This window comes from Struthio camelus, chromosome 7 (genome assembly GCF_040807025.1).
Source record: "Struthio camelus isolate bStrCam1 chromosome 7, bStrCam1.hap1, whole genome shotgun sequence".
NCBI lineage: Eukaryota > Metazoa > Chordata > Aves > Struthioniformes > Struthionidae > Struthio > Struthio camelus.
The window spans coordinates 23,945,213-23,967,940 of NC_090948.1; the positions used below are offsets into that span (position 1 = coordinate 23,945,213).

General features: G+C 45.7%; 1 protein-coding gene across 1 annotated transcript in view; it reads left to right on the forward strand.

The window, feature by feature from the left end:
- Positions 1-6,846: 6,846 nt before the first annotated feature.
- The window catches only part of TLL2 (tolloid like 2), a 102,477-nt gene continuing 86,595 nt past the window's right edge, over positions 6,847-22,728 (forward strand). Inside the window, exon 1 of the mRNA XM_068950326.1 lies at positions 6,847-7,081. Within this exon, the coding sequence (XP_068806427.1) occupies positions 6,931-7,081 (151 nt within the window). The 5' untranslated portion in view covers positions 6,847-6,930. The remainder of the gene's footprint in view (positions 7,082-22,728) is intronic.

The following is a 22,728-nucleotide window of genomic DNA, read 5'->3' on the forward strand; positions in this document are numbered from 1 at the left end:
GAGATCATATGGTGTTATCCGGTGGCCTAGCCTATTTCAAAGGCAAGACTCTGGAGACAAATTCGCAGTTAAGGTATCACTTCCCTCCACCCCCATATCAATTAAGGCCTTTTCATTTTCATCAGTGTATTAACTGTGGTGCAGGGCTTTTGCAGTAAACTCCAAGGGTTCCTCTATCATGAACAAAGGGAAAGCTGTTAGTTGCTAACAAGTGTTTTTGGCTTGTGGGAAGGTTAATTTTCTAACTAACTTGTAACACAATACAGAACCACATGCCAAATATATCTGGAAGTTGTACTGTGTTGGGGCTTCATTTCTCATGGAAGACAAACTTTCTTCACGTTCTAAACTGAAGATTTCATTCAAGACATTGCGATCGGAGCTTTCCAAAACATACCAACTGTTCAAGTTTATGCTACTTCAGATTGCTTTGCATGGCAACATGCAATTTTTCATTCTGAGTCACTATAGTCTTGGTTTAGCCATATCACTTTGCTGAGAAAATTGTGTATCCTGCCTGTTGGATTGTGTATTGCTAACTTAGCATGAGGCTTTTCTTGCTTTGGTTCAGAAGAGTGCAAGAATGGGATGGAAACTTTCTCCTCATTTTCCCCTCTAGTGTCTGGCCAGCAGTTGGCAGGTGAACTGGTGAGCATTGTCTACTCTTTTATTAAAAAGAGATCTGACAGTCTTCTAGAGACACGCACCCATTCATGTGCAAGAGTTAGAGATGATGCTCTGTCAAGTGGCTGTCTTTTAGTACAACATTGAAGAGATGCAATTAGGTGATCTACAGTCTGCACTTGGACTCTGCAAAGTCATTGTAAGTAGTAATTTGAATCCCTTATCTGAAAGTTGGTTTCATTGAGATTTTTGTTTGTTTCTCTGTCAGAATGATTACAATGTAAACACTGCTGCATTGTCTGAAGCTGAAATGGACCACTATTTTTTTTTTTAATACATGATATGTATAGCTAAATAAATAATGGAAAAGGAAATGACTATTCCTGGTTTTAGTGATCTAAAGAGTTACATGCAAGATGAGCAATATTTTAAATCTGGTTTTGCCTCATGAGATGAAATACCTGTGTGTTCTGTACCATAGCCAGGTGTGTGATGTGGAACAATATATTTCACAGATAAATCCGTGTACACAAATCTGGTGCTGAAATAGCAATTGGGAAAGTTCTCTAGGGCACTTCTCCATGAAGCAGTACCTAGGCTTTTTTTGACTAATTCATTAAACTCTAGCCACTATTGTGAATCAGTCTAAATTCAAGTAGCATCTGCTGTGACTTATTAAAGGATGCCTGTGGGTGAACAGCTAAATGCAACTATCCCATCTTTGTCTGATAGCAGAGATCTGGGGAAATACTGTTACTTTCACAGATCCATCCCTTTTGGGAAGGAGAAGAGAAAGGCTACTTAACACAGAAGTTTCTGTGGGAAAATGTGCACCCTGCTTTGGAAGGACCAATGGATGCACCTTTCAGAATTCTGAACTGAACAGCTGCATTTCCAAAGGTGTTTAGTGCCCTTCTGCTTAGCCTTGCAGCGCAGCAGAGATCACCAAAAACACTTGCTTTGCTCAATGATTTCCAAACACATCAGACTCCTGTATGAGCTCTGAAAATAGATTTTAAGTGAATTAATGAAACATCAGCTTCACATGCCTCAGGTTGGGAACCTGTAATCAAGCCAAAATTCGTACTTCCAAATGTGGCAGGTCTTTCTCCCAACTACCTTTTTTTTTTTTTTCTTTTTGAGTACAACTCAAAAATACCACAGAAGGTGAAGTAGTTTGCTTTTCCCTCATGATTTAAGGGCTTCAGTAATGAGAGGGCAATGTTGTTTAGTGAGGTTTTTTTTTCCTTTATTTAGATGGAATAACTTAAAATCCTGTCTGTTACTACTTTGGTGAACTGGAAGGAATTTTCCAAACATTAGTTACCTATTGCTAGCTTGTTGAAGAAGCGTTCCTACTTGTATATACCAGGACTATGCTATTAAGTTTATGTTGATTTGTTAATGCACCCATGAATGTGCCTGTGATTGCAGTGAGCTATCTTTACAGCAGATTTAAGAACCCTCAGAAGACATTAAAGCACATATGTATCACCTCCTTTAAAGATTCCTTTTGGGTAGTGAATTGTTTTATCATCTCAGGTAATCCCAAGAACAACAAAACAAACAAACAAACAAACAAACACACACCCAAACCCTACTAACCTATTGCAGCAGGGGCAAGAAAGGGGTTACAGAAGGAAGGACGGAAAAGGTGGTAGGGATTAGTAATTCATTCATACTGATTTCATTTGTCGCTTGGATTTGTCAATGACACTGGTCAAACTCTGCTGAAAAAAGTGACCTAGGAACCTGAGAAGTGGCAAGCAGAGTCTAGAACAACAGATTGTGAGGTAAAATCACATGGAAGAAAAGGGCAGGAGGAAATAAATTAAAAGTAAGGGGCTTTGTCAGGGCGAGGAAACCCATAAAAATGTTAGCAGAGCCTTTGAGACAGTGTCATGAAGCAGAGAGAAAAATGGTGCCTGTGCAATGTGCTCAGCAGTGCCAATAAGAAGTGCTGCATAGCACATTGGGTTAAAGCTACAGCAGTGATTGTTTTTTTTGTCAAAAAGGGGGCAATGAAATAGGGGGCAATGAAACAAGTCTTAGCGGAAGTGAGGGGTACTGGAAATGTAGAAGGAAGAGAAGAGGAAAATGCTATGGGTTTAGAGATGTACTCTATTTGCCCTTGTGATGGTGGTATAAATGAAGGGAGAAAAATCTTTGCATGTTTGGGGAGCTGAGACCAGGAAAGGAAGTCTCAGCTTGTAAACCTGGAGAAAGCTGAGGACTCAGTAGTGGGACGGGGCTCCAAAGGGGTGGTGCTTTAGTCACTTTGTTATAAGATGTGATGGGCTCAGGAGCTGGCAAGCAGTAAGAAGCAGGTTTTGCGGAAGAATAGCACACTTGTATGTTTTGGCCTCAGGACATGTGTGCAGGGTTATTCCATCAGCAGTAAGTAGTCCCCGCATAGATTTGCTCATGGATGCTGTTCAGAAGAGCTGCGCATGTACTTGCTCAGTGAGGCTTGAAAAGACAGCAGATTTTGTTCGCTTGTGTTTTGGGTGGGGAGGGTAGGGGATAGCAGGGAGATTCTGCCTGGAAAAGAAAAGTTTCCCTTTGACAGCAACGGTTATAGATTGTTTTGTTTCCAATTATTTAAGTGACAGTGTGAAACTTCACTGACTGTTTTAGCAGCTCATATTTAAAAACTCTTGTGAAAAAGTATCTTTTTTCTTTTATTTTTATGTTCCTTATTTGCATTGATGAGGCACCTGCCTATCAGGATGACGTGAACTTATCTTCTTCTCAGTACTGAGAAGAAGCAGCCATTACTCTGCACTCACTGCTTTGGATGCTGCTTGCAGAACGACATGATCTGGGACTGTGTCACCATTTCTAGAAAGGTCAAGGTGCTGTCTTGCTAAGGAAAGGCCTTCCAGGAGGAGAGTTTGTTGTAGTGAGGGAGCTTTTTCATTTGTGTGTAGATAGTAATATACTGCCTTGAGCTCTCTCATGGGCTCATTCTAATTGCACAACCACGTTTCTCTCCCTTTCCTCTGCTTCAGAGCTGCAAGATGTCCTCTTGAATAGCCACATCTACAATACACTTTCTATCTGCAGAAGAGCTCCCACTCCCCAGCACAGGTTGCCATTCCGGAAGAGATTATCAAACAATTTCCTTGTGGTCAAAAGACTTTGTTCTTAGTGGGTGACAGCCCAAATCTCCACACCGCTGAAAAGCACACTGCTTGCTCTGCTGATCCGTGGAGGATCAGAGAAGCTGTTTACTCACCCTTTGAAGTGTCCAAGACTTTATTTTCCTACTTCCCACACCAGTGAAAGAGAAAAACGCTGCCAGGCCCTCCTTTATGAAAAGGAGAGAAAGGAGCAGCTATTTCATAGGAATCAGGAGTTCTTCTGAAGCACAGAGGGGAATCGGGTGTTCCTTTTAAAGTAACTCTAACTCTTAGGCTCTGCTCTTTATTTGACAAAGTCAGAAAGTAGCAAGCTGATATGGAAAGAGTAAAGGTTGTTAGCAGGTATACGAGCAGTATAAAACTCAGAAGATGGGGGGAGGTCTAGGTATTTTACTAAGTTTATTTTACTGGATATTTGTCTGTCCTCGTCTTGAAAAAGTGATGGAAACTCCCTCCCTTCTTCATGACAATCTGCTTCAAGGTTTCCCTGTTCTTTCTGCTAGAAAGCTTGCCTGTGAAACCTAAATCCTCTTGGTGCAGCCAATGCTTATTTTTCCTTTACGTACTTTAAGATGGCTATTGGGTGTCTCTTCTGCCCTCCCTTCAGCTCTCAGCCTCAGGCCTTCCAGAATTGTACCTAAAGCCCCCAGTAATCTTCTGCTGAGATGGCTGAGAAAAGCAGCAAAATGCTTCTGTGCATATAAGGCCTCCAGTGCTAGGTTAGTTTCCAAAATTACTATTTTTCTTCATTGGTTCTGTTCACAATGTTCATTGATGAAGAGTCAGTTGCATTTAAAATCCTCATGAGTTTGATGATATGTACTCATGTAGGGCTCCTATCCAGAGTGGCTGTATTCTCCAGGCTAGATCTCAACAGGTGCATTTCATGTTACAGCACTGGTTTGGTGATGATCAGAGAGGAGTGAAGCCCTGTGACTTTGTAATGAGCATCCTAAGTGGAAACAAATGGACAAACAGCTGTTTCATTTTTCCTGGATTAGCAAGAGATCCTAGTTGCAACCTTGGCTAGTCCGTTGAAGTATTTTCCTGTTATACTTGTTTTTATCTCCTGCCTTGCCCAGACTGGTACAGCAAAGGGATGGAAGATGGTTTCATCACTGAAATGCTTGAGCCCTTCCTGGTAGTTGTTTGTGACAGCTGTTTTGTTTTGTTTTTTTTTTTTTTAATCTATCTTGACCTCTCCCCCTGGGGAGACTGTGCATGTAGTTGTGTGTTGTTTCGGTAGTGGGCTATGTCTCCTTAGTGCTGTGTGTTACAGAAGATAGGTGGAGAACCTGGTGCTTGGAGTGGAAACTGGGGAGCTTGTGATAGCTTCTCCTTCCTATGGGAATGTCTTCCACGGTCTTCATCCAGATGTTTATCTTCTATGCTGATAAGCTTTTCACCAGTTGTAGAAAACTCTAGTGTGTTTGATTAGCAGAGCTTGTTGACCATGGTCTTCATGCCAGGGTTGGATGCAATCTTTTTGGCCTGTCTGAAGGACAGGAGATGATATAGAGATATATCCTGATTGGATGTTTTCTGGGAAGCCAATATTAAATGGAGGCTGGGGGGAGGAATGGTTTGCAATAGCCTGTGTTGCTGCTGAGGAGATGCCTGAATCATGTTGTGCCTTTTCATACTCAGGTATTCTTCACTGCTCTAGACTGGATGAGAAGTGACAAATTTACGTATAACTGATGCCAAGTCATCGTCTGCCTGAGTGAAAGGAAAGGTTTGGAGCTCATGCTGTAATGGGAAATACTGCTTGCAGATACTGCTATGGGAGTTTGAAAATTGTAGCATAGGGAGCGTGTAGTATGTTAGTTCAAGCCGAGGAGCTTGCACTGAGCTTAAAACTTCTCAGCTCTTCTGTGCTCACCAGTACAGCATCTGTATTGTCTTTGCCTAATGCTGTACTCTCATGAGTGACATGAGAATAGGGTGAGAGCTAGAGTAATGTGACAGATAAATGTTGGTACAACCTGAGACCATAATGTCTTGTATGAGCAGAGGCTGCCTGTCTTAAGTGTTGAATTCAAACTGAAGCACTGGTCCCTTGCAAGACAATTATTAGACTCTTGAGCTCATACTGAGGTGGCTGAGCTTTGGGCATCTGACATTTCCTTATGGGATCTCCGTGTAAACAGTGGAGAAATCATGCCTTTAGAAACTACCTCCATCACGAGGCAGCAGCCCTGAAGTGTCACGCTTTCTAATGCGTTGTTCCATGCTCTGCCACTAAAAACTTCAGCGATAAAGTACAAACTCTGGTTGTGGGAGTCCATCATGTCAAATACTATAGCCATAGATCTTGATGCAGTTTAAGGCTTTATACATCTTACATAATGAGCTACCTTCCTGGTTTTCCCGGGAGGGTCAGTGTGAAGCTCAGTTTCCACACCAGTAAAATAGTGCAGTTGCAGCCAAAAACAGCTTTGAAGAAAGCGAGGAGGACAGGTGCAATTGCTCTTTCATCCAGTTACCTCTTCGTAAGAGGAAATACATAGATTTTAAGATGGTAATGTCACCACTTTCTCTCCCCCCCCCCCCACAAATACACATGGCACAGGGCAAGCTATTTCTCTTCTCCTCCAGGCTTGTGGGTTATTTCAAGGGAAGGTGTAACGTGGCTGAAGCGGCACCCGGGCTTTGCCGTTCGAATACGGCGGCGCGCGGCGGCGGCCGTTGGGCGCGCGGCGGCGGCCGTTGGCGGCAGTGGGGCAAGAGGCCGCGCGAGGGGCCGCGGCGCGGTGGCTCAGGGAGGCTGAGGTGAGTGGAAGTTGCCGCGAGCCGCCGGCTCGGCCCGGCCCGGCCCGAGGCCTTCCGCCCCACAGAGCCGGGGCAGCGGGTCCCAGTTAGGCGCCCCGGGGAGGTTGGGGGGGTGGGGAGGGGGGACACCCCGCCCGGCGGCTCCCCGCCCCCTGGCACCTCAGGCCGCGGGGGCGGTGCGGCGGCGCGGGCGCGGCCGGGATTGGCTCTCGGTGCCCTGAGTGACGGGGGCGGGGGCCAGCCGGGGCGGGGGCGGGCGGGCGGCGCCCCCCCCGCCCCGCGGCAGGAGCGGCCCCGCGGCGGCGGGCAGTCAGGCAGGGGCGGCGCACGGGGCTCCTGGCGCCGTGCAGTGCCCGCAGCCCGGGCAGCCGTGCCGCCCCGCTCCGCCGCCATGCACAGCGGGGCTGCCCCGCTCCGCCGCCTGCTGCTCTCGCTCCTACTTCTGCCCGCCGCGGGGCCGGGCGGCCGGGGGGCCGCCCTGGCGGCCCAGGAGCCGGAGACCGCGGAGGAGCAGATGGAGTACCGCGACCCCTGCAAAGCCGGTAGGGGTGGCTGCGGGCGGGCGGGCTGGCTGTAACTCCGGGAGAAGTTTGCCGGCGCGGCGGTGGCGGTCAGGTGCGAATGGCGGGGCGAAGCGCTCCTCCTGGGCCTGCCGTCGCCGGGCACCGGCAGGTGCCGCGGCCGGACCGCCGCACCGCGCTCACCTGGCGGCGGCGGCGGCCCCCGGGCTGCCCGCCGGCCGGGACCTTCCCCGGCTTCTCGGTGCTCTCTGTTCTTGGAAACGCGAGCGGAGATCCGGGGAGAAACCGCTCTTGCTGGCGCCGCAGCCGGCGTCCCGTCTCTGGGCACCGTGGCCCCGGCTGCCCCTGTCGCAGACCCGTCAGCCGTGGGCAGAGCCCCGCCGCTGCGTGGGGTGATGCACACGGCTGCTCCTGTTGTCTGCGCGTTGCAGCCCCGTGTACGAGGATACAAAAATCATGACATTTTCCCCCCTTCCCGCGCCTCTCCCACTTGTCATCATCCTCTCCCAAGTCACATCTTCTCTGCAAAGCTACTGAAACATGCAGCAGCAGTTTGCATTTATTTTCCCATATAAGCTTTTTTCTGTGCATTTTTGCAGCGTGTTGGCAGCTGTTGGAACTTGTCCCAGTGCCTGTCTTCCCCAAAGTTCTGGTGTGTGCCCTGAAGAGGCAGGAGAACTCGAGTGCTTTCCAGACTGCCTTTCTTGCTGCAATTCTGACTGCTGGCATGCAGGCTTCCCAGTGAGGGAGAGGGGATGGAGGGAGAGACCTGATTAAACCAGCACCAGCTCCAGATGCACTAGCCAAACCTCCCTCCGTATCCAGATACTTTGCAGTTACTGCTTCCATCAAAGATACTGCATCCTCTCTCTCTGGGAAGCCTCCAATTGCTGCCTTCGTTCCTTTTTCAAAGTTTTCCATTCCTGTGCTAGGTTATGCTCAAACGTTTCTGAACTTGTGCTAACTCTTCTTAAGCATTTTGATTTCTCTAAGAGCTTCTGTCATCCTTTCTGTCTTATTTTGATAGGAATATCAACTCCAGTTTTCTCTTTGGCAACTGGATGATACTCTCGATGTAACTGTTGTTCCTTTTGGTTATGCGTATCAGCTAATGTTTTAGACTTGTGAATTGCTTCTCTTCTAAGAAACTAGCAATCGATATCCCTTGTCAGTCTGGTTTTATTTACAGATAACTCTGTGCAAAGTCCTATTTCCTTACAACTTTAAGGAATCAAAAAAAAGGGGGGGGGGGAAGAAATTTCTTTATATGGGGTGTTCTTGGTCTCTTTTTTTCAGTTAGGGCTTTGTCCAACAAATAGCCTCTTAGCTGTTCCTTAGTGTCTCTTGACAATAGCTTCCCATGTTATCATTTATTTGCTGATTGCTTCTAGAGTGTTAGCAGCCATATCTACTCATATATGCAGAACTCCATTCAGATAAGATATGTCAGAGTCTGTCTATCCATATAGCAAATTGCTTAACTGATGTTTTATGTGGTGTGTCTTGCGAGTTGTGGATTTTATTTCAGAATTCAACTCAGTCCTCTTCCCACCACGCAGTGCTGTTTCAAAAACATACCCTTGTTCAGTGAGTCAGTCGTGATTTGATACTTGTTTCTTTTATCGTTTTCATTCGATAGAGGACCCAGTCCACCTAAACATACTTTTACCATATTTGTGTCCCTTCTTCCTAAACAGTGATGAATTAATCTCTCTCTCTTCCCTGTGAAACTAGGTGTTAGTGATACGGCTGTTATTCTAATCTGGAGAGCTGAAGGAACAGTAGCTTTGGCTGATCCCATCTGAATATGCATTATCCTTGCCTTTTCCCTGAAAGTATGGCATCATTTCCAGTCTGCCTCCTTTGCACCTGGCACTGTTCAGCATTACTGCCAGCCTGCCCCAAGGTGCGTCAGGTCAGGTACACAGAAGATAAGGAACGCTCCTTTAAGGACCACATGGAGAACATTTAGCGACTTACCTATATCATACAGGAAACCTGTAGCAGAAGAAGGGGGAAAAAGAAAAAACTTCCCAACTTGCCATCTACCTGCCTTTGGTGTGAGACCCTTCCTTTCTCTTGCAGTCCACCCATCTTCCAGGCTCTCCATCTCTTGCTTCTGCATGCACAGAGAGAAGAGCCTGGACTGCCAACAGCAGCTGCCCCTTACTGCACATCCTTACTTCCTCTCCTGGCAGGCCGAAAAACCTTATGTGTATTATTCCTGTCAATTCAATTCAATCAGGATTAATTGCAAAAGTGATTTTTATATCCCGATTTCTCAGTGTTTGTCTCTAATATTTTTTCAATAGCATCTTTCCAATAGAAAGGAAGGAGTGGACAAGACCTCTGAAGATTACTCAGTCCTTTTTTTTGACCCCAAGAGCAGACTAGTGTTTGTGACAGTGCTGAAAAATATCTGTCTGTGGCTCCCAAGCAGCCTAGCCCAGCACTGTTGTCTAACCTGAGGCTTCAGTACTGCAATTTAAGTCTGTCTCTTCTCACCCAATCTGCATGGGTGTGGAGGATAATACAGTGCCTTCCCCTTTGCTGCAGCCTTCTTCACTACTGAGCACTGTTACCATGTTTCTCATGTTTTGCCTTTTCTGTAGACCATATGACTCCAGCTCTTTCAGTCTGTCCTGACAGACTGTGCTTTCTGGCTCTCTTTTCCAGTTTCTTTGCACGTGTGCTGCATCAACCAAAAATGAAGTGCAGAGCACTTAGTGTGTAAGGAGTGTCTTGCAGCCTGTGTACCTACCTCCATGCATCCTAGAATGGCTTCAGTTTTTGAAGTCAGCTCAAAAACAAGGAAAGCAGAATTTTTACCACATAGAGCCTTGCTATTCACATCCTGCTTCCTCTTCCAATATTAGGCCGTTAGCAGAGCTAAGCAGATATTCAGTAATGAAGATGTTATCCCAAAGGCTAGGTCCAGCTAAGTTTTAGGAGTGAAGTTCTCGCTTTCTGCTAGTGAGAGAAGGTGAAGACACCTTTAATGGAGTTGGCCCTCTAAGATGGGCTATGTAGGGGCTGTTGTTTCATGACTCTATAGGAAGTTTCTTGAGCTCTGTTCCTGATTTGCTATAGCAGTGACAAATCTACTAAACTTCCTTGGGCCTGAATTTCTCCGCTGGTGAAATAGTGTCAATATTTGCCTAGAAGCATCACTGATGAGTGGTCAGTGATTGGAGACCCTGCTGTGAAAAGCTCAGATGCCTTATATATTTTGTGAAGGCCAGTTTTTGATGATGTGTGGAAACAGAGCTGACACTGTGGGAATTGCAGTGGTGTTCCCGTTTGTGCCGTAGTCACGGTTTCTGGTGAACGGTCTTGTGGCTAGAGACTGTGCAAACTGTTAGCCCATTGCAAAGGCGAGGTGCTACTCTGCTAAATTGTTTTCCGGAGATGTTAAAACTACAGTGCTTTACTTCTCTTTTGCTGCAGGCTAATGGCTGTGACCTACAGGACCTGATGGATTTAGGTCTGATAGGTTAAGAAGTGAAAGCTAGCCAATTCCTCAGCCCTGCATTTCATGGCCTGAGGCTGAGGCAGGCTGTTGCCTGCTGATATGCCAGACTGGGAGCAAAATGCCTGGCACATGTTCCTCTCTGTTGCGTTAGCTAAGGACATCATAATCTTCCAAAGGAAGGCAGGACAGACAGCACAGTGCAGTGAGCTCTTATATCACTGGAACTACTGAGCTGCTAGTAAAAGCATATGTCCGTTTACCAGGGCACAGCTGATGTGCCATAGCTCTACTGCTGCTCGGTCCCTAATTTTCTGTTCATACTCTGTGGCTTCTTACCTGTCTTTTTGAAGTTGGCGTAGAGGGTAAAGCGTCTGAATCATAAGGGGAGAAGTGAGGCAGGGCTGAGCAGATTCGGAATGCCAGGGAGGCCACGGTGCTGACTCTGCCTGGTGGTTTTTGTTGAGCGTTGTGTCAGGGCGCTAGAACTTTCCAAAGGGAATGGTGCAAAGTTTCCTGCACAGATCTGCTCTGTTGTACATGGGAAATGTCCTAAGTTTGACCTGTTACTCAAAGGGCCCGACTGAAGATACCCAGGCAGGGGTGCAGACCTGTGTGAGGCTGCCTGAGCGAGAGGTAACCGGAGAAACAATGGATGCCTAGTAAACAAGACAAGCACGTCCTTCTGGAGGGCCCCAGGCATACTGGAACCAAATGAATTAAATAGGCTGTAATTCATTCTGGTAATTTTTTTGGTGCAAACTTATATGAACTGTAATTTGTGGCTAAGAACAGAGTTGTTGAGGTTGGAAGTGACCTCTGGAGCTTGTGTAGTCCAACTTAACTTGTAGTCCAACTTAACTTGGCAGGGGGAGGTGAGAGGCATAAGTAGGAGGGAGAGCTGGGCCCTGAGTAATTTTTCCCCTGTGTATTTGCAGGCTCAGTAACTCCTTCCCTCCAGAAATGAGCCTGTGAGACTCTTTTCCACTTGGTGAATCAGCAGGTGAGGAGAAAAAGTTGCGATTTGGTCCTAGCATCTTGGTTCCTTGGTACTTTGACTCCTTCTAAGGTGACTTTTGCCCTTCACATGCTGGGAGGTGCAGTCTTGCTTTCTGAGGCTTAATGTCGTCCCTGGGTGGTTCACCTTTCAGGCTGGGGCCCATTGAGGATATCCCTTTTGGTACACTTCTCTCTGCTTTGGCTGGGCAGTTTGTTCTCATGTGACATCAGTCCTGTCTGTGGGCTGACCAAATCCAGATATGGGCCAACCTGCAAGTCCAGACTCCCAGGCCAAACAGGCAATGGGCTCTGTGCGTATCTTTGTGTTAGGAGACAGGCAGACCTGCCTGCCTAACCATGTCCTAAGACAGAGGCCAAAAGGATCTGGGACTCCTGCTGCCTGTGCGTTTCTCAAGTACCGTTCAGGAGGGCCTTGCGGAGTAGAACTGTGCTAAGGATGAATTGCGTATAAGCGCAAATGGCCCTTGCAAGTAAGTCTAGGATTTTCTATAGGACTTTGTGATCACAGAGATGGTTTTTGCTCTGGGTCATTACTTGCAGTGCTCCTGAATGGTTAGAGCCTGGTGTGGGGAGGCTGCAAAACAGGAGCTGGGCTCTGCCAGAAAAATGGCATCAGAAAAGTGAGTTGATCCCCAGAGATTTTGCAGAGCACTGAGCACGTGAGCTCAGAATGGAAAGAAGAGAGACAACAGGTGTGTGGGGCCCAGGTAAGGAACCTAATGATGACCCTCACCTCCCCTGTTTCTTCATCAATAGATATGTTAGAGAAGCAGTTTGGCCATGATAGAGCAGCTTTTCCTGCCAGACCTCTGCTCCTTCAAACGTGGATGCTGTTTGCCCAGCAGTAGGACACCCCTAGGCATACCTGTCCCTTTCCACCTGCTGATTTGGTCTGCCTGGTTCGAGTGTCGCACACCAGAGATATTAAGCCCTGACGGAGTGCTCTTCTGGCCACAGTGATTTTGCCATGCGGAGAAGTTCTCAGAGGGAGACGTAAATTGTATTTCGCTTTTATTTTGCTCCTCCTAGCTCTCCCTCTGTAGAGGCACAGTGCCTTTTGTTCCAGAGGCAGTGAGTTTCTGATCCATCACGTTAGCAGGGAAACTTTAAAGTTCCCTCACAGTGCAGGCTGCACTGTGAAGCCAGCTTGCTCAGCTTGGGAGTCCTGCAGGGCCTGGAGTGACAGCTCTGAGCGTAAGCCTAGCTCTTGCTGTGGGCTTTCCTCTGTCTTCTTGCAGGATGTCCATTTTGGTCTGGCAAGATGTGAGCATTGGCAGGACATTTGTCAGCCTTCCCTCTGGATGAGAATCCCAGATTGTTGTGGAGGAATCTCATTTGCATCTTACAGATTTTCTGCAGAGCTTCAAAGTCTCTGAGTTGTTATGGGAAGACTAGGCAAGCTGCAGCGCAGTTGTAGTGAAGGTACCCATGTTTCTGGCATGGGGATCTGGATTGTAGAAGATGGTGGGAGCCAGCAGATTACCCAAGGGCTGTCAATGTCGTGGTGACATTAGAAGACTTATGAGCTTCCAGAAGAGAAAGTAGCCAGGAAAGTTCTTCCTTTGACACCAGTGCTTGCGCATGTACTTTGAGGGAAATCTGCGACATGACCCAGCCTATGAATTACTTGATGCCAGTGCAGGCATTTACAGAGGAAAGAAGAAAGTCCTTGCAACCAACCTCACATTTTTTTCCCCCACTAGGTTGCAGGAAGGGTTAAATGCTCACAGAGGGAGTTGACTGAGTCTCTTTGGGTGGTCTGGGAAAGAATAAGAGAACAGACTGTTCAGTCTTTAATTTACCTGCTTTGGGGAGGGGTCAGCAGTTAAAGGAAAACAGGTGGGTGAAGACTGCTGGAGACACTCTGTCTTTATGTGCATGCAACGATATTGTGGCCCGTTTGCCATTGGAGAGCCTGTATTTTGCAGTGAGGTAGAGCTTCAGCAGAAACTCCCTCCTTAAAGTGAAGATTTAAGGTGTCTTTTATTATAATCCTAGGCAGGCAGAAACTAATGACTGTGGCTTAAAGAAAAAATAACCACCAGGTATTTCTTGCAGCTTGAAATTTCCAGGTACAGAATCCCTTGTCCTGGGGAAGTTGAGAGCAAAACTCTGTGATCGCTGGGAAAAGATGCTTTTAACATCTGTGTTTGAAGTCCTTCAATTGTTTAGCTGTCTCCTTGGGATGTGACAAAAACATGCTTGGTCTTCAACCCCTCTTAGGATTTGTTGGATCTGTTTGTCCTGCATGAGATTTAAGACTTAGTGCTTTATCTAGACTTTGGGATTTACCGATGGACAAGACAAGAGATGGGCAAACTTCAGATGTGGAGCTTTTACTTCCTTAAAGAAGGCTGGCTGTTTGGAGTTATCAGAGATGCTTCTTTGCAAAGTCCTTGTAGAGCTTTTATTTGTAGTCTCAGTGCAGTTCACAGATGTATGGCCTTGACCGTAACCTGGGTACGTTTGGCCAGTGAAGACTGTTTGTTACCCAGGTGTTGTGTAGTGTAAGATTTGTAAGTTACAGAGCCCCAAACAAAGGAATTTACAAACTGTGCTGTGTGTCTTCCAGGCTTCAAAAGTCCACAAAGCAGAGGGTCTTGGTTCAAGGCACTTTCCATTCATGTGATTATATTCTGCCTTTGCAGTCTTGCTTGGAGATTTTATTCTTCTCCTCCTGCCCTAATCTGATGCGTGGTGTATCTGTGCCTTGCTGAATGGCTAACTCAAGAACTGGCTGCATTTTATTGGTAAGCCACCTCTTTCTCACTGCAAGACCTGTGTCCAGGGGTGTTTCCCAGTGGGCAGCTGCTGCCCCAGTTTGAATGGGGGAGTGTGTCTGATGTGCTGGATTTTCTAGTCTCCTTTCTTTGATATGTTCACTTTTCGTGTTGGTTGTGCTGCAGAGACCCCTGTGCTGTCTCTGCCTGCTCCCCTCTGTGTTCCCTACAAATTTGTTTCTTAAGTCCCCATCTCCCTATTCCTGAAGCTCTGCGTAGTCCCTGCTTGGAGCAGCTGTTCAAATCCTTCTCTCCTTTGTGTCTCAGGTACTCTGAGATATTTTCTCCTTCTGTTTGTGCCTGTAGTCTACCCTCTGTCTCCTCTCCCAGCAGTGACTCGTGTCATTTTCCTGGTTGTCATTAGGTTATTTTGTCCTTTCTCTCCTGAACAACAGCCCTGTACTAAGAGGTGCGTTTGCCTATTGTATTGCACTTGAAGCACTAGTTCTGTGGAACAGGCCAATTGCTGTGATATGAGGGCTGCTTTGCCCATCTCCCCTTTCCCTCAGAAACCCAGAGGGAAATAATAGAGCCTGCTTCTTTAAATCAGAGTCCAGACCTGCCTGTACTAAGAAGTCGATGCTGGGACTGGGGAGAATGATGACCTGATGGGGAGGTTTGTATGCTCTTTTTGGAGACAGGTGACCTTGGAAGGAAGGAAGGAAACACCTTTGTTATCCAACCACCTTGTTGTCCTTGATTATGATCATTGCATGTACCAGCCTGCAATAAAGCTGCTTTCACCTAATGCTGAAATACGCTTTCACTGCTCAGAAAGGATGAATGATTGAGCAGGATCTGGCTGTTGTTTTCATTCAACTGGTTAAGTCTTCTGCTTTTTTCCTCCCGTTATAGCTGAGCTCCCAGAAAACAGTGATCTCCAAGGGCACGCATACTGTGGTGTTCAGATCCACTCTAGCACTTCCTGAACAGGAAGGTTCCCTGTCAATGGAAGCCACTTAAATGTGCAAGGAAGCCCTTATTAAAGAACTCTCAATGATTGATTGCTCTTTCTTGGCCTGTTTGTGTCAGCCCAGCTTGGAATGCAGAGAAATGTTTAATTGTGTGCTGAGAAGAAAGCCTACACAACACAGCAGCCACCGGTAAATCACCCTCTGGTTTGGCTGATATAAATTGTCGGAGATCTGCAGCAGCTGCTGGTCCATGAATCAGCTCAGTTTCAATCCCAAGCAGAAATTCACATCCTTTCGAGTTATTTTGTATTTGTGCAAATGTCAGCACCCAAGTAAAGAGCATCTGCTTAACCTTCCCCTCCACAAACCCCAAAGCTATTTGCAGAGCAAACCATACCACAGTGTTTTAAGGCAGAAGTTCAAGACTGATGTGTATTTTATTTCCTTCTGTTCATAATTAATGTTGAAGTACAGGTGAGTCGCTGCTTCTATTTATTAGGAGTTGATTGGTGCAGTCCTAGGGGGAACTGAGAATTACTTTTCTCCAATTCTCATGTCATAGCCATGGGTGGTGCCAGTCTCCCATGCCTTGTCAGCATGACTTTGAACTTAGATAGCGTTGCCCGCAAAGAGCGTTACCTAATTGACAGTGTTTTCATTTGCTTAGAACTTTGCCAAAAGTTAGCTGTTTTAGCTAGTATTTTGTATGCTGAGTTTCGGGTCTGGCCTGCTGAGGGATGTTGAGTAATTTCAGAGGATGTGGTCTGGAGGAAAAAGATTTGTTTACAAACTGTGCCCTGCCTTCCACTAACTCTGTCTGCACGTAAGAGAACCTATGCTATGCTGCTCTAGTAGCAGATGTCTGTGTTGCGGGAGTAGAGGACTGTCTGCACTGATATGTGTGTTGGCAGGATGCTATGTGATTAAGGTATTTGTTCAGTAAGGCATTGGTTTTTGGTTAAAAAAAATCCCCAGATTTAAAAATATTTGAAAATAAAAGAGGTGGGTTAGACACAGTAGCACTGCAGAGTCGAAAGTCCTACTTGCAGAAATGTCAGAGTTAAGTCCACCTTGGAGCTTGCATGACAGTAATCTTGAATGATGTGATCAGGAACTCGGTTCTCTTGCAAAGCACCTTTTTGCGATGTGTCTACTCTGAGAGCTTGTTGGGGCTGGGTAGCGAAGGGAACTGATGGCAGCGTTGTCCACACTCCTCTGTTGCAGAGGTTAAGTAGAGGATAGCAACTGAGGCAATTACTGCAGGAAGAGCTTGGATGCTCTTGGATGCTCTGCATAGCAAAGTCACTTGAGAGCTGTACTGGAGTCAAGAAGTCCTAGACTGAGAAGCAGCAGTTTGTAAACGGTCCTGCCAGGCCAAGGCAACCAGTGGGGGAACTTAATATAGTGACCTGTGAGTTGGAGAGGTGATCTTGAAATGGACAGAAATTGTGCACCTGCATGTCCCTTAGTGAGTATCCTGGGCCTAAGTAGGGCCAAGGGTGGCCCAACAGGCCAGGCCCAGTATTGCTTGGGTGGCCTGCTATCGGTAGCTCAAGCTAGGTGTGGACAGAGGAGCTGTAAGACAGCAAAGGTCTGTAGTTCTTTTATGGAGCCCATAAGTAGGACTCCAGTCACTAGAAATTGCAGTACAAAGCGTGTGCCTGGCTTTGGAGTATCAAAGTATTTGGTACTACAGGGGTCTAGTTTAGGCTTCTGGGGCTACTAAACCTCCTACCCTGCCATTTTCCAAGCACTCCTCTGTTGGTTTACATGTGCATTCACAGCAAGAGAAAGGCATAACCTTTTCCCAAGAAATGGCTGCTGAGATGGGAGCTTTCTGAGTTATTTGCACGACGTTTACGCATGAGAGTTTTGTGGGCTGGATTTTGTGGCAGTATTGCAGTTACGCACCTTAGAAACTGATAGTCGAATTTCTTCTGTTTCCGCTGGCACTGCTGACATGGGAAGGCAGAAGTGCTCCAGTTCTTGGGGCTCACCCTCTGAGGAGGCAGGATAGGGCCGTTGGATTGGTTTTGCGGTGGAAGAGAAGCCTTTTACTGCCTTACTGTGGATGTTGGAAGTGTATTTTGTTCAGTGACAGAGCTGCAGCTGACCCCCACGTCAAGTTGCTGGTGTGTTGTGCAGTTGAATACTGCCTGGATTTAATCTCTAACCTTTGGTTGTTCCTGAAAGCATATTCTGAGGAGTGCATGCCCACCCACACCGCTCCTATGACCCTGTCCATTTCCTGTATGTCTAAGTACAATGCAGAAAAGATTAATTAACCTGGTAAGTAACCTCTTTTTATGGGGGAAGTGATTTTCCGTCATGCTCTGTTAGATCCTATTGATTTTTGGTTTTCCTCTCTTTGGTCTCTTATGCCATATAGTCTCTTTTTTTGCTATGCTTCAGTAAGAAGGTGATATGTAATATACTGAGTTTTTACTGTTTCCTGGGCAGAGAGCTAGGATCTCCTGAGGCCGTTGCTGAAGTGCCCAAGTCTTGTCTTTTCTTGGAAAGCTTTGTTATTAAGGTGAACTGCTGTTAGGTTAAGGGATATGGGCATTAGGAGTACAACTGGCTGCCTTCTTTTTCTTTGACATTAATCAGCATTTTCTGTCCATTTGCCCTCTCTGCCTGTTGCACAATTGTTCATTTCCATGGCAGAGGTTTAACATGCTTGCCATGGGGGTTGCAAGCGTGTGTAAAACAGAGACTCTAAAACAGTCAACTGCTCGTGCTCTTTCTGTCCTCCTGGGCCCTGCTGAACATTGGTTCCCGATAACGTTTGTGATGCTGGAAGCATATGTGGTATTGGGTGCAGCGGTGCTGTGCTTGCACCTCTTCTCCCTCAACTTCAGGCTGCAGTGGCAGGGCTTGGTTTTGTTATCCAGTGATTAGTGTCACTGAGTGAACAGTGGATAGGTGACTGGGGCTGGAGCGCTGTAGGCCTCCTGGAAGCCAGCAGGGGAATTTGGTGTTTTGAACTCTTCTGCCCATCTGGTCCCTGTCTGGAATTACTGAGGCCTAAATGTACCCCTGGAAAATGGAAAGAGCTGGGCTGTCCCACTGGCTTATGATTATAGAGGTTGATTGGTTGATTGTGGCAACTATGAGCAACAGAAGCGTGTTCTTGGAGTTGTGCAAGAGGACATAGGGATGTGTCCTGTTTTAAGAAGAACAGGACACTTTGTGCAAAAATTCTCTGAGGGAACGTGGAAAATGTTTTTTTTTTTTCTCCAAAAGTTCCCCTTCCCTCCCATGCACATCTATATATTCCTCGCACATCTATATATTCCTCGCACTGGAAAGTCATCTTTATGCTAATACAGATACAAAGATAAAACATTACAAAGGTAAATCCTAACTATATGCCCCTGTGCAGGTTGCCTCAGTTTTGAGAAGGCTGTTGCTATTTACTAAGGTATTTGATTTTAGACGAAGCCTTTCTGGGATACAAGGCAGACTGATAGATGATATTTCACTATGAAGTAGCTAACTGGAGAAATATTATCCCCTCCAAATGTACACTTTCACCTGTTATATTAATTTCTCAGCTTTCATCGTTCTTGCTAAACTCATCTTCTTTATGTACGAATATTTTATAGTAGTGTTGTATAGAAGTATTGCAGCTGAAGTGGCAAAGACTTAAAATCTAAGGGAGTGTTGCTGTTTCTTTTGAACTTTTATATTGTTACAAGAAGCCTTATTCTGAAGAAACACCTTTATAAGAAAGCCTTTATATGGCAAATCCTACTGCTGCTCAGATTCACCTGATCAAAATGAGGGGTTCTATCCAGAGACAGAAGTAAAGTTAGCTCTGGCAAGGTTTGTCACCCAGGTTGTCCTAAAGGAAGATGAGTGAAGAACAATTGCTGTTAATTTAAAAATCTTAGCCTACACTTTCCCCAAAATAGCCAATTAAAAATATGTTAACACTAGCTATTTTGAAGGAGGTTTCTCTGTAGTACAAGAAACCATTTTGTTAATGACCAGCCTTGCATGCAGTATGGCTGAAGACATCTGTCACCAAAGGAGAATGTTTAATCGGAAAGAAACCAATGTGATATAGGATTTGATTCATGGAAATGCTTGTGACCAAAAGTCCCCAACTTGCTGTGTGATTGGTATTTTTGAACGAGAGCCTGACAAGGTGCAAGTTGCCTTTGGAAGAAAGACTTCCATCTATTGTGTGTTTTGTTCCACCCACTCTGAAGTATATGATGTTGCCTCTGAGTCCAGGCTGTAAGCAGAGCTTGTCCAGAATGCTCCAGGGAGACACAAGCTTTAACCTGGCTCAAAGTAATTCCCAGCCCCTTGGATATTACCTTTGTCCATGTGTATGGAATAATAACATTGCAGATGAGTTAAGTGAGAGAGCATGTGTGTGTGTGTGCACGCACAGAAAAGGGTTGTTTTCAGGGAAGAAAGTGATATTTGAAGTGGAGTTAAGGATGCTGTTGAGCAGTTCCCCTTAAGGAAGGGAGGATGAGTGAGTGAATTTGGAGGTAAGGAATGGGTATGTAAAATAAATCACATAGGTGCCTTGGTGGCAGTTGGAGGAGGTGGCGTTAGAGGATTTAAAAGAGGGGTGAGTGCAGTTAATGCCGTGTAGCACACTGTTTCTCCATGGGGTTCTACTTATGATGAGCCATTCACCTATCCTATAGGTATTAGCATATGACCCCTAGAGATGGTCATAAAAACCTGCTGGGAAGTTTAAAATAATCCAGTTTGAAGTGACATCTCTGCCATAACAGGAACACATTTCATTGTATTTTGCAGATTGCCTCACAAAGAAGATCAAATCTTTCAGAAGTGCTCTGTGGACTGTATATAGTAAGGGAGCATGGATGTATGACCCAGGAGGTTTGTGTGTGCCATAGCTCTGCCAGATGAATCTCTCCAAAGGATCTTGATGGCATTATCTGACTTTAGTGCTCACCTATGTGGAAAGATTTTCTGCCTAAGCTGGAGCCAGCTGCCACCAGGGTCAGCTGTAGCGAAATACTGCTGTAGGGAACCCTAAGGGGTTAGCGAGGGATCTGATCTCTGTCTGCAGACTAAAGAAACTGGCCCAAGTGAGATGGAGTGTAGAGCTGTGCTCCTGCCTCACAGCAAAACAGGGGCCTGGCTATTTGGTGCTAGGCTGTTTGAAGGCCTGCTTTCACAGTCAGTATGTTAGGTGGGAGAAGAGGGGAAAGCTAATGGGGAGTTTTTGTAGTAAAAGAGGGTGGATACTCTGGTGGGTGAAATTAACTGGGAAGCGCCTGAAGACCTTATGGGATCATAGCTTTTCCTTTTAGGTGTGTGGGAATATGGAGAAACAAAGAAACTCAAGAGGCTTAAAATGACTTACATTCATCATTTAAAGTTGTTTTCCTCATATTGCTTGCAAGGCTTTGAACTTTCAGGTTCTGTGCTTTTTTTAAAGCTTCCTCCTATCCTTCATTAATCCCAAAAGGCTGCTAACCTACCTTGAAAAGGAGAACAGTAATTTATACATGTTAACATGACTCCGAGAGTAGAGACCTTGAGAGAGAGACATTCGAAGGCCTCATAGCAAAACTGGAAAAGCTGGCAACGTTGCTATCAGCAGAACAAGGCATAGGCAAAGCAGCAGTTGAACACTGGGCTGGCTAATGGGGTTTAGTACCCTTTAAAGTATGCTTTGGAAGGACACTTGCTTTCCAGTGTGAATACTGGGCTGGAGCTTGGAGACCTCTCCCTGCGGAGCTGTTTTCAGACCACCAAAATGCCCTTTATGCCAATATGAAGGCTTGACGGATTGTGCCTAGGGCTGTAAAGGTCTTTTTTCCTGTGTAAGGAGTGATCCTCTCCTCCGCTCCATGGTGCTGCTGTGAGATGCAGGCAGCCACTGCTTCCTCATGGGCTGGCCCAAGGATGTTGTCATCCTCTGGAGAGGTAAACTCTGGAATTGCCCACGTCCTGGAGAGCTTGGAGGTGAGGGGTAGGGCTGTGCTGCTGGTGGTGCCTCTTCTCTCTTTCCTCTCCTGATGGTGAGGCAGAGGGGGAGACAGATATGCAGGAAGTCCTGTGCATCCTGAGGCTCTTGTTACTCATTATCAAAAACCTGACAGCAACCTCTGTTGTGTTGTCACAAGGCAAGCTCCTGGCTTTGTCTCCATCCCCCTGCCTTACCCTGGGTTTTGCTAACATGCATGAATGCGAAGTCCTGAAGTTTAGGTTCATGGTTCCAAAGTTCATGGTCTTGAGAATAAACAAAAAACTATTGTGGTGGCTGAGAGCTGGGTACCCCATTAACCCAGAATCATGAATATTTATCATGTTGGATTACAAAGGAACATAGAGACTATATTGTATTTCCTATAACTTTATTTCCATGGCCTCTTTTCTTTGCAGGTCACTTTAATGTAAGCTTTGCTTACTTAGTTGCACGCTTTAAGCTGATTAACTTTTTACTAATAAAATGTGTATGGACTCCTTTTTTCCAAGCTTCTGTTTGTTTGTACCTACACTCTGTGACAAAGAGTCACAGAGAACTGCTTTAAGCTTTGGATAAATCCCCCTGCTGGAAGCTTTGAACGAGCTGAATGTGTCTGGAGGTGATTTCAGTGTTGCATTTTTTCCCTTGCTCTGTCACTACCTGGAAATTGGGGCTTGTAAAGGAAACTTTTCTGAACACTCCCCTCATTTCTGAAATCATTTGTGCTACTTTGAGGTTTGGCAGGAATGATCCAGCCTCTCGTTGTCAGGCCAGAATAAAACCAATTGGTTACTACTAGTGGAGGGAAACAGGGAAGATTTCCAGTCATGAAGACTAGTCTGTGGCTCTGCATGTTCAGTAGCTTCCCGGACTGGAGCCACATTATTTCTTCTCTGCTATACTTACATACTTTGCCCTGTCATTCAATGGCCAACATGATATCTGTTTTACTGTGACTTTTCTCTCTCAGAGCATCCCAGAGTAATGATTACACCTTGCTTTTTATGAAAGATGGTCTGTAAAAATTCTCTATTTCCACCAAACGCAGTTTGGACCAGAATTTTAAAGTTAGTCAGGAGCCTAAAGATATGGGTAAGCCCTTTGAAAATACTTTCTGAAGGCCTTTTGTAAATCTGCTTCTTTGTGTTTGGAGCTTTGCTAAAGCTAAAATGATCCCTTAGAAATGTACTGTTAATACTTAAGGATAGCTGATGTGCCCCAAGCCATACTTAGTAGCCTTGTCTCTGTTGGGCCAGCAGCAAATGCCAAAGGAGGTATAGAAAAGCATGGTAATGGTAGAGTGATACTTTCTCAGAAAAGTTTCCCACAGTCTAGTAAACTCCACGGTCCCTGAGCTAGAGGTGATTCTTTTGTCTTTAATGATCTTGAATGGATTTGTCTTCCATAGATTCTTCCATAAATTTTATTTTTTGATCCCTAGTCATTAGGATGACTAGGGATTTACCACCTCTAGATCTCTGAAGTTCCTTGGACTGTTTTCCCCAAAATTTGCAAGG